Raw genomic sequence first — 12,905 nt, 5'->3', positions numbered from 1 at the left:
CAGTCGCAGCACATACTGGAAATATAATATTTTGTTAATGAAAGTAGAAGCTATTTTTAACTTATAGTCTTTTGTCAGCCACAATGGATGAAAGATATTTCTGTGCTGGGAAGAATTGCTTATGTTTTGTCTGTTAGCTGTAGCAGAACAAGAACATTCTTACAGGTATTATTGTGAAGGTGGTACAAGATCTATATATGTAAACTAAACAATGATATGTGTAGACTAAATTCCATGAGAAGTGGAAAACTAAGTAAACTCTAGAAAGTATTTTGTGCTACCATTTGAAGGTACCTTGATAACAATGTTACCATATCAATGAGAAAATTCTGTGTATTTTTTTATTTTACACAAATAATTTGTACTCGAGCCTCACAATAAATTATATATATATCAGAACACAAACCTATCTATTCTTTAATTTTCAGTACGTAGGTCAAAATTACCATTGCCCAATGGTATGTTCTTACGTTTGGCCAACCATTTTCAGTATGGTTGGCCCAACGTTGGGCCAGTCACGTTTGGTTACTTGGGTATATCCCCACCCTTCTACTTTGGCCAAGCTGTCATAATAGTAAAAAGAATGTCTGATGATGTATAAGAAAAAGTGAAAAATATAGAGCTGTATGAAAAAATAAAGAAGAAAAAGAAACTTTCGTTATCCTATATTTGGTTTGATTTGCATTGATAAAATAAGTATGGGATGTACTAACAAAAACAATACTTTCTAAATAAATTAAATATACTAGAACACTCTTCTATTAAGTAAAGCAATGAGAAAAATTAAAAACAGCAGAAAGACAAGAAGCTAGAAAAATAAAACTTCCAGTTTCAGTTACATCACTAAGAACATACACTGAGGGTCCTTACCTTTCATGACTAAAGCTTCAATGTAATACTCCATGAGACATAAATATGAATCTGTAACTACTTTGGTTTATAACAGATACAAACTAAATTAAACTTTATAATTTAACAGTCACTTGAAAGTTTGGGCCTGCCAAGTGACTCTTACGTTGTGTGTGTTCCGTTCACCATTATCTGTTCTCTGGACTGGAGTCTACTGTGTCTTCTTTTCAAGTAACTACTCAATTGCCGACTACTTAGTATAAAACCCAGGATGACTCATAGCATTTGGCTAAGTGGGAGACCATAACAGCTACAAGTTTTGTTTATATCCTTTTTGTTTTCACAACATGATTAAATTACACAATTATCGACAGAGCTGACTGTAGAGATAGCAGAGTCAAGGTAAAGTTATCCCCTATTGACTGCACCATGCAATGAAGGCTACAGAGGTGTGGAGATAGGGTCTCACATACTCATGATCTTGGCTATTTCTGGAGGTTATGATCAGCACCATTCTCGAACTGTCTTTAGACCTGGAGTTGCCACCAGATACCAATTTATTTGATTGATTGATTGATTGATTTAGTTTATTTTACTTCACGTTTTGTGCCTCTTGGCTAATGGGGATGAGTGATGAAATTGATGAATGGACATTCACAAACAACCAAGCCCGAGTGGGATTCGAACCCAATTTATTAGAGGGTGGGTGAATCCCAAAGCTGCCTTATGCAGGGACAAAGTCGGGTAATTCCCCACCTAAACCCAAGTGTCTCACATGACAGCCAGATGCCCTACTGGGTATATAACAGTGACTCTCAGATAGCAGAGTAGGTAGCTAATTTTAGATATCAGAAATTTTACTGATAAACCAATATACCATTATCTGGGTCCAATCGGTTCAAAACAATGTCACAGATTTGTTGAAGGTTTTACTATCTACAACAAGAAATAATACTACAGATAGGAATTTTTATGTCATTATCTGCAAATATTCCTTTACTAATTCTGTTCGCAATAACAGTTAACTACACTAGCCATTCTCTCCTTAATTGAGCAATGACAGGACAAACAAAATGTCAAACCACTGAATGAAATGTAAAAAACAGATTTCAGCACATCAAACTTCCTTCAATATATCATAATCTGAGCCCTCAAGATACGTATTCACTGGCTTCCAGCCACCCTAAAACGAAATCAGTGCTTTTATAGGGCCAAAGGTATAACTCTGCCAGCTCCCTGCCAAAAAGAGCAGATGACAATACAGGGCTGTGTCAACGAAATACATACAACTACTGTTGGCAAAACTTCCTGCACTCCTGTTGAAAGAGTCAATTGCCTCTGCATGTTACAGGTTTCCCCCACTGGTACTGTGTGAATCAAAACATATGGAATATATGTGCGACATGGAAGGTTTGTTGTTGTGATGCTAGTGTAGTAGTGTGCTTATAATGGTGAATTCACAAAAGGCAACAGAAAAAAAAAAACTGAGAAAAATTGTTACAATGTAGAAAGTGTTTCTGCAGAGTAGCAGATGACACGCGTGTATTGGCAACAGCATCCATGTGACTCAGCATGGAGTGATAGGAAGCCGGTATAGTTATACCTCTTGCCCTATAGTACAAACAGGGGAAAGGGTGAGGGGTAGAATGAATAGAATGACCACAAAAGAACCTTCGCGCATCTTCCCCTCCATCTGTTCAACCCCGGTCATAAGGAAGCCCGCTCCACTCCACCCCTCCCTTCCTAAGTGCGATGCACAGGACATGGTTCTGTACAGGTTCTTTTACCTGTGGTCCCACTATAGTATTAAAACATTTCTCAAAACTGCATCGTTGTACTTGAAGGAGATGAGTTCAGGGATCAACAGCGAGTGATGGCATGAGCATTTAATTAAATATAACTACTTCTGTGCAAGATGTTGAGAGGCGTCTGTGTGCAAACAAAACACACAGTCACTGGAATGGCGCACAAAGTCTCAATGGCCAAAAAGATCATCTCACTAAATGCACTTTACACATCTTCACTCAATAGTATCTCTAAGCAGATTGAACACTGCAAGCATCAGTGGAAAATCTATGATTTTCAAAGGGGGATCATATGACAATAAGGGGAATTATGTCTTCTCTTTTTAGCAGTCCATCCTGTATTTTTCCATATTTTCCAGCATTTTAAGTTATTTTTTTATGAATGCCGAACCAAAAGGGTTTAGGGTTATGACCCCACCAGCCCCTCCCTGTAAACGCCACTGGCGACCACATCAAGTGCCAAAATGAAGCACGGCGTTGCAAGGTACACCCAACGGCGAAAGAAACAGTATGCAAATTGTCCACCACCATTTTAATTCGGTCTGTATTACACATTGTGATGACAATGGATTGAAATAATGACGCCAATAAGCAGAGAACAATGCCTGCTTCGAACCAACATAGTTTCATTCCTTAAAACAACAAAGGATGTAGAGTAAAAAAGTAATTAAAATAGCGGTGGACAATTTGCCTACCATTATCTTTGCTGTTGACTGTACGACTCAATACATCACGGTTGCCAAATCTTATCCTCTTAACTAAAACGGCACAATGCCAGGGACTTTTTGATACTTCCTCGTATATATTTAAATCAGCAATAGCCAAAATGGATCACAAAAATATCAGGTACTTTCTTTTATATACATTTTTAAGGAAATTTAAAGTTGAAAATGATATAAACATAGTTCTAAAATTTAAAATGTCGAGGGAGGCAATAATTTCTCTAAACGCTTGCATTGTTAAAATAAAACCAATAGATGGCAATGAAAGGAAGTTACCTTCAGCACCAATGGAAACAAGTTTGACGCCCTTGCTGGCAATGAAGTCCAGGGCCTTGTTGACATTGGCAATTTTGTGGAAGCGCATCTTGCCTCGGTCAGGTTTGGGGAGGGTCTCGCCCGAGATGACTTCCAGGAGCAGCATCAGTTTGAGGCCATTCCTGAAGTCTTCCTCGATGTTCTCGATGGAGGTACCAGCCTTTCGGAGATGGGAGTTGCACCATGCTGTGAATGTCTGGAACACAAGATATGCTACAATTAGAGATCCGTTCTGGCAGATTAGGAAGACATATTATTACACAGTGTAGCCACTCCAAGACCATGATAAAATTCAAGTATAAGTCCCGGTTTTCAAGCGAACTTTGCAAAAATTCAAGGGTACAAGCAGATTATAACACCATTAAACCTTACTTCCATGATACGAAAAACTCAATATGCTGACCAAGGCAGAAATTTATTTTATTATAAAACATAAACTAAACGTAACGTTTCAAGCTTCTAGCAAGGTCTTCATTAGACTCTGCACCAAGTACAAAAGTAACAAGGTACAAAACAGGACGAGATATATACACAAAAATTGCTAGAAGGTTGAAACGTTACGTTTAGTTTATGATTTATAATAAAATAAATGTCTGCCTTGGTCAGCATATTGAGTTTTTCATACAAGCAGATGTTTTCTCTATTTCTATCTTATGTATTACCACCTCTCACCACCCACAAACATACACACAAAAATATATTAACAATATAAAGGGGTCTATGTGATTCCAATGTATCCAAAAATAATAATTAAATTAAAGGTATACATACATATACATTTAAAATATTTAATTTAAGGCGCGGATTTTACATTTCCTATTTCACATAGTACTCAGTTTCGAAATACATCTACAAACACAAGTCACAAATATTACGGACAGGCCTCCCCGATGGCGCAGCGGTAGCGTCGTCGCCTTGTAATCAAGGGGTCCCGGGTCCGATACCCGGTGGAAGCACATAGTGGTTCGGATTCCACTTTAAACTGTAGGTCCAGTCCCGATTAACCTTACTGTGCACAAAGTGGACTTAAAACACCAACTCAAACCAAATTCAAACAAATGTTACGGGATACACTAATGTACGAAAAATTGTTAATTACACAAGAATTTCAAACTCAAATTTACCTAATCAACTTCAGGATACCTTATCTTGCAATAATTTTTCGTCTGTCAGATAGATTGTTCTGCAAAGGACACTAACGAAGTAAAGAGATTGAGAGAATTCTGTTTTATTTCCCACGCAGCTTTCTTTTCCTTCCTTGATAAATGTAAAAACTAAACTGCAAAAAAATTGCCTCGTGGAATTTATAAACATGTATAAATTCAATGCGATTTGGATTAATAGAAGTTCCAATTTTTCACGTCTACGGAGAAAACTTAACGCAGAATTCCCTGTGAGTACCCACCCTGTTACAGTATGCTATCTTTGATCAGTCAAAATTGAATAGTGACTATGGAATTCTGAAATAAACAAACTAAATGGTGAAACAGCCCTTCAATTTGAAGACAAATGTCTACGACGCTGCCTCTTTTAACAGAGCATTGAGTGCCATTTCTGTTTTTCCATAACTCTCTAAAGGAGATTTCATACCGAAGTGACAAGCGACACATGCCGCTTGGGAACGAGCCAATCAACAGAAACATTGCACACCGGAACGGCATGAGAGGCCGCACAAGCCTGGGTTGGATTGGTGAAATTGTCGCTTCGACACGGTGTGATATCTCGCTTAGACTACTTTTCAAGCACTAGTGGCCTCCTCGATGGCTTAGTGGTAACGTCGTCACCTTGTAATCAAAGGGTCCCGGGTTCGATTCGGGTGGAGACACATTGCACAGTGGTTCGGATCCCACTTCAAACCGTAGGTCTAGTCCCGATTAGCCTATCTGTGCGTAAAGTGGACTTAAAAACAACAAACAATAACTCAAGCACTAGTAATGCGAACATGAATCATATTATTCTATTTTGGCCATTTAACGTCGCTTTTCTATTCCTCTAGGTTAATCGCAACGAGAAGAATGAATGGTAAACTGATTAAATAGATGGAGAGAACACACAGGATTGAAACCTAGGACCACGGAAAAATTCTGCAAAACCATATTCTCTATTCTTACCTTAGGGCGTTATTATATTTGCATAGTATTTGGATCAAAATTTAGATACAATTAGCTCAAACTTAAAACGAATTTTCCTCCTAAAACTAAAACAAGAGTCCTGGTGACCGGTCGACTTATAAATTCGCACCAAAGGATGCTGATGACTGAACCCACAGTTTGAAGTGGGATCCGAATGACTAACCAGAATTCCTTTCTGACAAGGCGACATCATCTCTGGCAACGTAGACCGGCGAATGTTCCTATGTGTGTGTCCCTTCATTAATTTTCATATGTAATCACTATTCACACCATCGTCGCGATTAGCCGACAAAAAACAGCGACGCAAAGTACGAAAAATACCAATCAAGTAAAATATTATTCCTCTTTCTGATCCCAGAATATTCAAAACAATCGTGCGAAGTATTGAGGTTTCCAACTAACACAGTATCATCAGTTAGGGGGAAAACAGAAACGAATGGTCTCTCTCCCTGCAAAAATTCTCATTTATTCTTCATCCACTGTAAAAATGAAGCCAATATAAACAGTCCTAAAGTTAGGTTAAGCTTATATCCGTGGCGGAGTGGTTATCATGACGCGCTACGATGCCAGGGGTCGCGGGATCGAATCCCGACCTGAGCATGGATGTTATTTGGAAGTGTCTCCTCATCAATTTCATCACTCATCACCGCAATGAGGCAAAAGTGGCAGAATACCTAAGTAAAACAAAACAAAGCAATTAATCAACCAAAGCATTATATTATAAAATATCCTCCAAGGTCTGAGAATTTCCAACCACAGAAGTGGATTCGTTATCAAGAGGGATAAATTCTTTCATAAGTTTTAATTCTTTTATTATAAGTTTTTCTTATGTGAAAAAGTGGCTCCCCGTTGGCGCAGTGGTAGCGTCGTCGCCTTGTAATCATGTAAACCGGGTTCGATACTCGGTGGAGGCACATATAGTGGTTTATCCCCCTAATAAGCGTGAGGAAATCCGGTCTATGATTTCAAGGTAATTCACTTTGTTTCATTACTTGAAGTAATGATAAAGAGAACAACGAAAAGAATGAAAAATACATTTTCCTTCGTCTAGGTCCTTTTGCAACTGATGTGTTACAACGAACATCCGTAGAAAGAGGTGTGGATGAGAGGTGAGGCAATTAAATGACTGCAGGACATTGTTTAACGAAAGCGAATCGAGAGGAAGTTGCTGATACCGCTTTGAACGGATAATGAGAAGCTTCCGCAAAACACAACAAAAGGCTATTTTCCAATGCACGGAAAAGAAAGCGTTTTGCTGTTTTCTGTGGAACAGGCTAGTTTGGCAACTGCCAGCGTACGATGAACTTGCGTGTAAATAGAAATCTGATACGGTGTGGAAACACGAGATCTGATTACGCTTTCGAAGACTGTAGCTTTGAGTCGGTGGAAAACTATAACCTGTTGGCAGTAACTACTCTTCATACACTGAAATAATGAAGTAAATGTAAACAAATTGACGTGACTTGTGACAAACTATATTGGTTAATTCTGATGTTAGCTGTTGTGGAAGAATTGTGTGTCTTCATCAATTTCGAAAATCGGATGTGATATTTCAAATTCTGAAAAATTTCATGTGTTTATGCCTTCTAGGGCATCCACGTGAATCTTCGTGCTGTTTACTTTCGCTATTATCTAGATAGCTGTGATGTAGCCACGAAACTATTGTGAATATCCAGACAACAGCAAAAGTCGACCACACGAAGATTTACTTGAATGCTCTACAGTAGAAGGAATTCTAAGCAGATGTAATCAGAGGCGCAACCACGAATTTTTGTCTGGTGGGGCAAGTACCAGGATAAACGTACCAATAATAATAATCATTTAATAATAAAATTGCTAATAATAATAATGTTATTATTATAACATTATTATTATGATTATTGGTATTATTGATTTGCTTTATTTCACTTCGCTTCTTGTACCATTTTTGGCTAATTTGCGAAGATGGGGATGGGTGATGATATGATGAAATTGATGAATGGACACTCGCAAACATCCATGCTCAAGCCGGGATTCGAACCCGAGACCAACATCATCATCATCATTATTATTATTAGTAGTAGTAGTAGGTGGCAGTAGTAGTAGTAGTATTATCAAAGATGTTATTATCCTCGTAAATTACGCAAAAAAGAGGTAGAAGTCGGTGCTAAAACATTTGTGTTCGAACAAACGATTTGAATTATTTTTTCAAGACGTTCAATTTCACATTAATAATGGAAAACAAGTACACAAACTTTTCTTGAAAGACAGAAAATGTTTGATACCAAATATAATATATTTTTTTTACATTAACATGTATAACTTTCATGCACGATATATGTTTCACATAATGCAACATTGAGCGACGTGGACACTAAATTGTGTACTTATTCAAATTTTCTTTAATAATATTATATACAACATATATTATTTAAATACATTACACAACCAATTCATCGATCTCACAATAAACCAACAGCAAAAATTACATAGATTGTTTCTGAAATGTGCAAGCTCCTTCCTTAAAATAATCGTTCAAGCATTTAAAACAAGCCTTATTTCTCTGTCTGGTAATTTACAATGCATTGCAGAGAACAATGACAAATTGCGAGCGAAGCGAGCAATAAAATTTTTGGATCCTATTTTTTTTGCAGGCTGAAATCAATATTAATTTAATAGGAGCGCAAATAATTTCACGGGACGCCAATGCATTCTCTCTTTTGCAACTTTTGTGCCTCCCGATGGTGTAGTGGTAACATCGTCGCCTTGTGATCAAGGTGTCCCGGGTTCGATACCCGGTGGAGGCACATAACACAGTGGTTCGGATCCCACTTTAAACTGTAGGTCCAGTCCCGATTAGCCATTCTGTGCGTAAAGTAAACTTAAAACCACAAATCAATCAATAAATTTTACAACTTATTTTCATTTAGATCGTTCGTCGCCCAGGGCCGACTCCCGCTGCCCCCTACCTTGATAAGACTAAGAAAATTTTACGAAAAGTATTTTTATTTGCATAAAATTTGAATTTGTGGGCGGTAATTGTCCCTTTCCAGGTAGACTTGGCCGTCAATGTTTGTCCCCCTGCCCCCCCCCCCTGTGGTTGCGCCACTGCACTGAGATGCACTTCATCCAATTGTAACATACTTCGAATTAAATCTGTATAATGAAGCAAACTTCGGTGGAGGGAAAGAAAGAAGTCTCGAGACTTTGACTCAACAATGCCTTCGTTTTTTCGCTTTCTGTCTCAAGACTGGCAACAATTGAGTTAAGTGGAAGAATGGCAACAATACTGCAAATAAGGGTTTCCATGGTAACTGATAGTGACCAAGATTTGTAGATATTGGTTTTCAGAAGTCTAAACAGTAGTACGATTTGTAGTAAGTACCGCCTTTAAGTTACTAGTAAGACAATTAAGTTCTGTAGGAGTAATAACAGGCTGACAAAAAATAGTTGTTCTCTAAGATAAAGGTTTTAAGGTCCAAGTAGTTCAAGTATTACAACTACAACAACAGTGGAGATGGAAACAACATATTACTACAACAATACTTGATTTTAATCTTAAGATAGATAATTAGTTTTACTGCTCATTTAGGCTCCTCTGTTGCCTGGTCTTCAGGAAATCCGGGGTTCGACTCCCCGTAGGAGCCAATTGAGCATTTTACCTGATGAAGAGATAAGAAATTGGCCATCATGTGCGTTCTGGTTTGCACTAACATGTTGCAATACCGTGACCTTGTTTTTTTATATAAAACAGCGTCGCATTTCCATCATTCTTGGCTAATCTCGACGATGCGTGATGATTGGATGAAATTGACGAAGGGATGCTCTGAAAGAACACTCATGCTCAACTCAGGACTCGAACCGGAAACTTGGGTGGCGAGATCGAAATTCGACAACTTACTGTGTTCGGCCACCGAGCATTCAGGGCGTGCAAATAACACGGAAAGAGACTTGCATTTTCTGTCTTTCTCAAAAATCTGGGCCCTAAAAGTATCTATGTTGAAAAAACAATATAAAAGTTATTATCAAGGTTTGCTCATGATGGCCATTTTTCTTATTTCTTTATCAGGTACGATAGCTGCGGTGGCCAATGTACCTGTACAAAAAAAATCCAAGGTGTGATAGTACATGACAATAATTTAGTTTTCTGTAGCCATTCTTATAAATCTAATTCAAGAGAATGGTTGCAGGAAACTATGTATTTTACAGTTGATTTTTTGTTTATACAAATTATTGAATATGTTGTGTAACAGAATTTAGTATAATGTATTTATCGCAAATTTACTTTACAAAAGTTTTGTCACAGTTTAAAAGAATAAAATTATTGTATTAATGAATTATACAGATAAATCTCATTATGGTTCTGCCATCTATTGGCAAACTTTTAATTAAAACATTACAATTGATTTAGACGTACTGCTATATCGTAGTGAAAGCTCAAAGACTGATGATACGTTTTTCCAAAAAAATATCCTTGCGTCAGCTCTGAAAGTTGGCGTTAGGAAGGGGATTGAATCAATCCGTCGACCCCGCCCTGGAAAATTGCATTATTTGTTTCAAACTAGGTGGGAGAAAAAAACACAAATATCTTATTTTATAGCCTATAACAGAAACGATGTACTTCAACAGAATAATCCAAGAAAATGCTTTAAATCGAAAAATTAGGTGTAAAATGCAAGGCTCAGGTCATAATTTTAACGTCATCTTTTAATATTCTTCCATTTAATCCAGAGAATAAAGAGTTTGACCACTTTTTAAAATTTCAAAAAAATGAAAGTTTTATGTTAAGGGCTACACAATGCAAACTTTATGGTTAATAATTTCAAATAACTCTTGGATGAGGTGTGTGATAGTACATATCAAAATAGAATACTTATGCATTTCAGTAAACGTAATAAAAGTAAGATAGGTAAAAAGGTTGTGCTGGATTATTGTGTATCGACCAGAAAGTCTCCGCATACAATACTACTACTACTAATAATAATAGGTTGGCAATGTGTGTGAATACGTAGGCCTATATTTGTTTTATAGTTTTAAGAATAGTTATGTAAAACAGCAACTCTTTTGATTCGAATAGCATTGTAATTGCTAATAACTTTTGTTTGTAGTTATAATCAGTTTTGAAGCAAAGACAGTGAAAACCAATCTAGATACAGCCCAGAAGTGTCCGTGACTGTACAATACAAATAGTATACTTCTATCCTTCCGTCTTCTCAGTTTCCTGTGCCTTTTCTCAAAAATCTAGTTGTAAAGAATAGTGACGTAAAAAAGTAAATGCCATGTATGCTTCACTCACCTTCTCATAGTAACTGCAAATTTATAGCATAGCAACTTTCATTAGCCTACATTTTTGTCATTTAGTGCACTTGCAGCTCACATATTATCAGTTGTTGCCAAACCGATAGAGGCAGGATTCTGACACCCCTCCTTATCCAAAGGTTAACATATCGCCTTGTAATGATGGCCTCTCGATTCCCGGTGAAGGTACACAATGTAGTTTGGACCTCAATCGAAATTGCAGATCCAAATTCGATCAACCTATAAGTGGATTTCGCCGGACTTTACGGGATTCTGTCGCCTGTCACATTGTGCTGTACCTATAGTTGAGTTGACAGCAGTGTTGCCACAATATGAGGGCACAATTTCCCTTTCAAAGGGGCAAAATTTCCCTTTTTGGATTTATTTTTCCCTTCACCTTAGCAAATTATATAATAATAATAATTAGTAGTAGTAGTAGTAGCAGCAGCAGCAGCATTATTAGTGGTGGTGGTGGAAGCAGTAGTAGTACGTAGTAAAGTATTCCGTTGAATTCGTTATTCGTTGGAATAAAAAATATTTTTTAAAAAATTCAAATTTCAGTTTCATCACTTCCTGACCAGATGTCCCAGGTTTGAATCCTTGTCAGGAATCCATTTAATCGTTAATCCTCATCGTTACTATTTATCCAAAGATGCTTAAAAGCAACGTACAATAAACTTAAAGGAGCAGAGACAAGTAGGAATAGCAAAATATATAAATAAGATAAAAATGTGGATATGAAAATCGAAATTAACATCGGTTCAAATCCGGGAACTTTTCTAACGATGGAAGCGGCCCCGGCGCCCACCCAGCGTCGAATAACATGGATACCTGGGGGAAACCCTGGGGGTAAAGGCGGTCAGGGGCGTGATGCTGATCACCTCACCTCCACTCACGACCGGATCAAGAAAGTGTTGGGCGTTACCCCTACACCCCCTATACGCCTTCATGGCGTTGTGCTAAGCACAGGGGAGCACTTTACTTTACTCTAATAATGTAATCAGATGACCTTAAAAGTTCCCTCCAATTGTCGTATTTTTAATCGAAATTCCCTTTTCCCTTTTGGCTAAAATTTCGGTCCGAATTTCCCTGCAAAAGGGAAATTTCCCTTCATGTGGCAACACTGGTTGACAGATGAGCTACTACTCTGGCACTCTTAAACCAATTTATTGACGCACGCAGTAATATAGGTTTCCTGCATGTCCCTAACCTGGACACGATCAATCGCCGCCCATATCCCACACGCGGGCACATTGCTTATAATTTCTATTCTTAAAACAATTCTCTTGGTATAGTACAAGTTTGCAAGTATGCAATGTAACGAGCGGCTAGGAACAGCCTTAACAACTTGGAAATACATGCTAACAGCACCAAACCTTCCCTACGTAAACAAAACTTCACCTACCTTATTTACATGCTTATTTCTGCAATTATATCCCTACGTGGATAGGTTAGGCAGGGTACTGTTAGCATATATCTCCCAAGTTGCTAAATATTTCAAACTATGGCCACATACCTACGATGGTGACGGTGGCGCTGCAAACACGTTCTACGCATGCGCACGATAAATCAGTGTTGCCATTTGCACTTTTGTTATTTTTCGTTTCTTTATAGAAGTGGTGTATTCTCAATGTTACCGTGTTTACTGCCGGCAAACCATTTTTTCATATATTTATTATACATTCAGTTTCAATACGTAGGTAATTGCTCATTATATATTAGGCAAACTATTTAAAAAAAAAACCTTCAAAATTTAAGTAAATTATTTAGTGTTTAAAAATTGGTTTATGAACGCCACTGATCGT

At 37.6% G+C, this 12,905-nt stretch overlaps 1 protein-coding gene across 3 annotated transcripts in view; it reads right to left on the bottom strand.

The window, feature by feature from the left end:
- Actn (alpha actinin) overlaps positions 1-12,905 on the bottom strand; it is a 173,701-nt gene that overhangs the window by 48,106 nt on the left and 112,690 nt on the right. For all 3 annotated transcript variants that reach the window (XM_083111723.1, XM_083111720.1, XM_083111721.1), the window contains exon 2: positions 3,653-3,887. In XM_083111723.1, coding sequence (XP_082967849.1) covers positions 3,653-3,887 — 235 coding nt within the window. The remainder of the gene's footprint in view (positions 1-3,652; positions 3,888-12,905) is intronic.

Source organism: Lepisma saccharinum, chromosome 25 (genome assembly GCF_977018435.1).
Source record: "Lepisma saccharinum chromosome 25, izLepSacc3.1, whole genome shotgun sequence".
NCBI classification, from domain to species: Eukaryota; Metazoa; Arthropoda; class Insecta; order Zygentoma; family Lepismatidae; genus Lepisma; species Lepisma saccharinum.
This window is presented reverse-complemented; position numbering and strand designations above follow the sequence as displayed.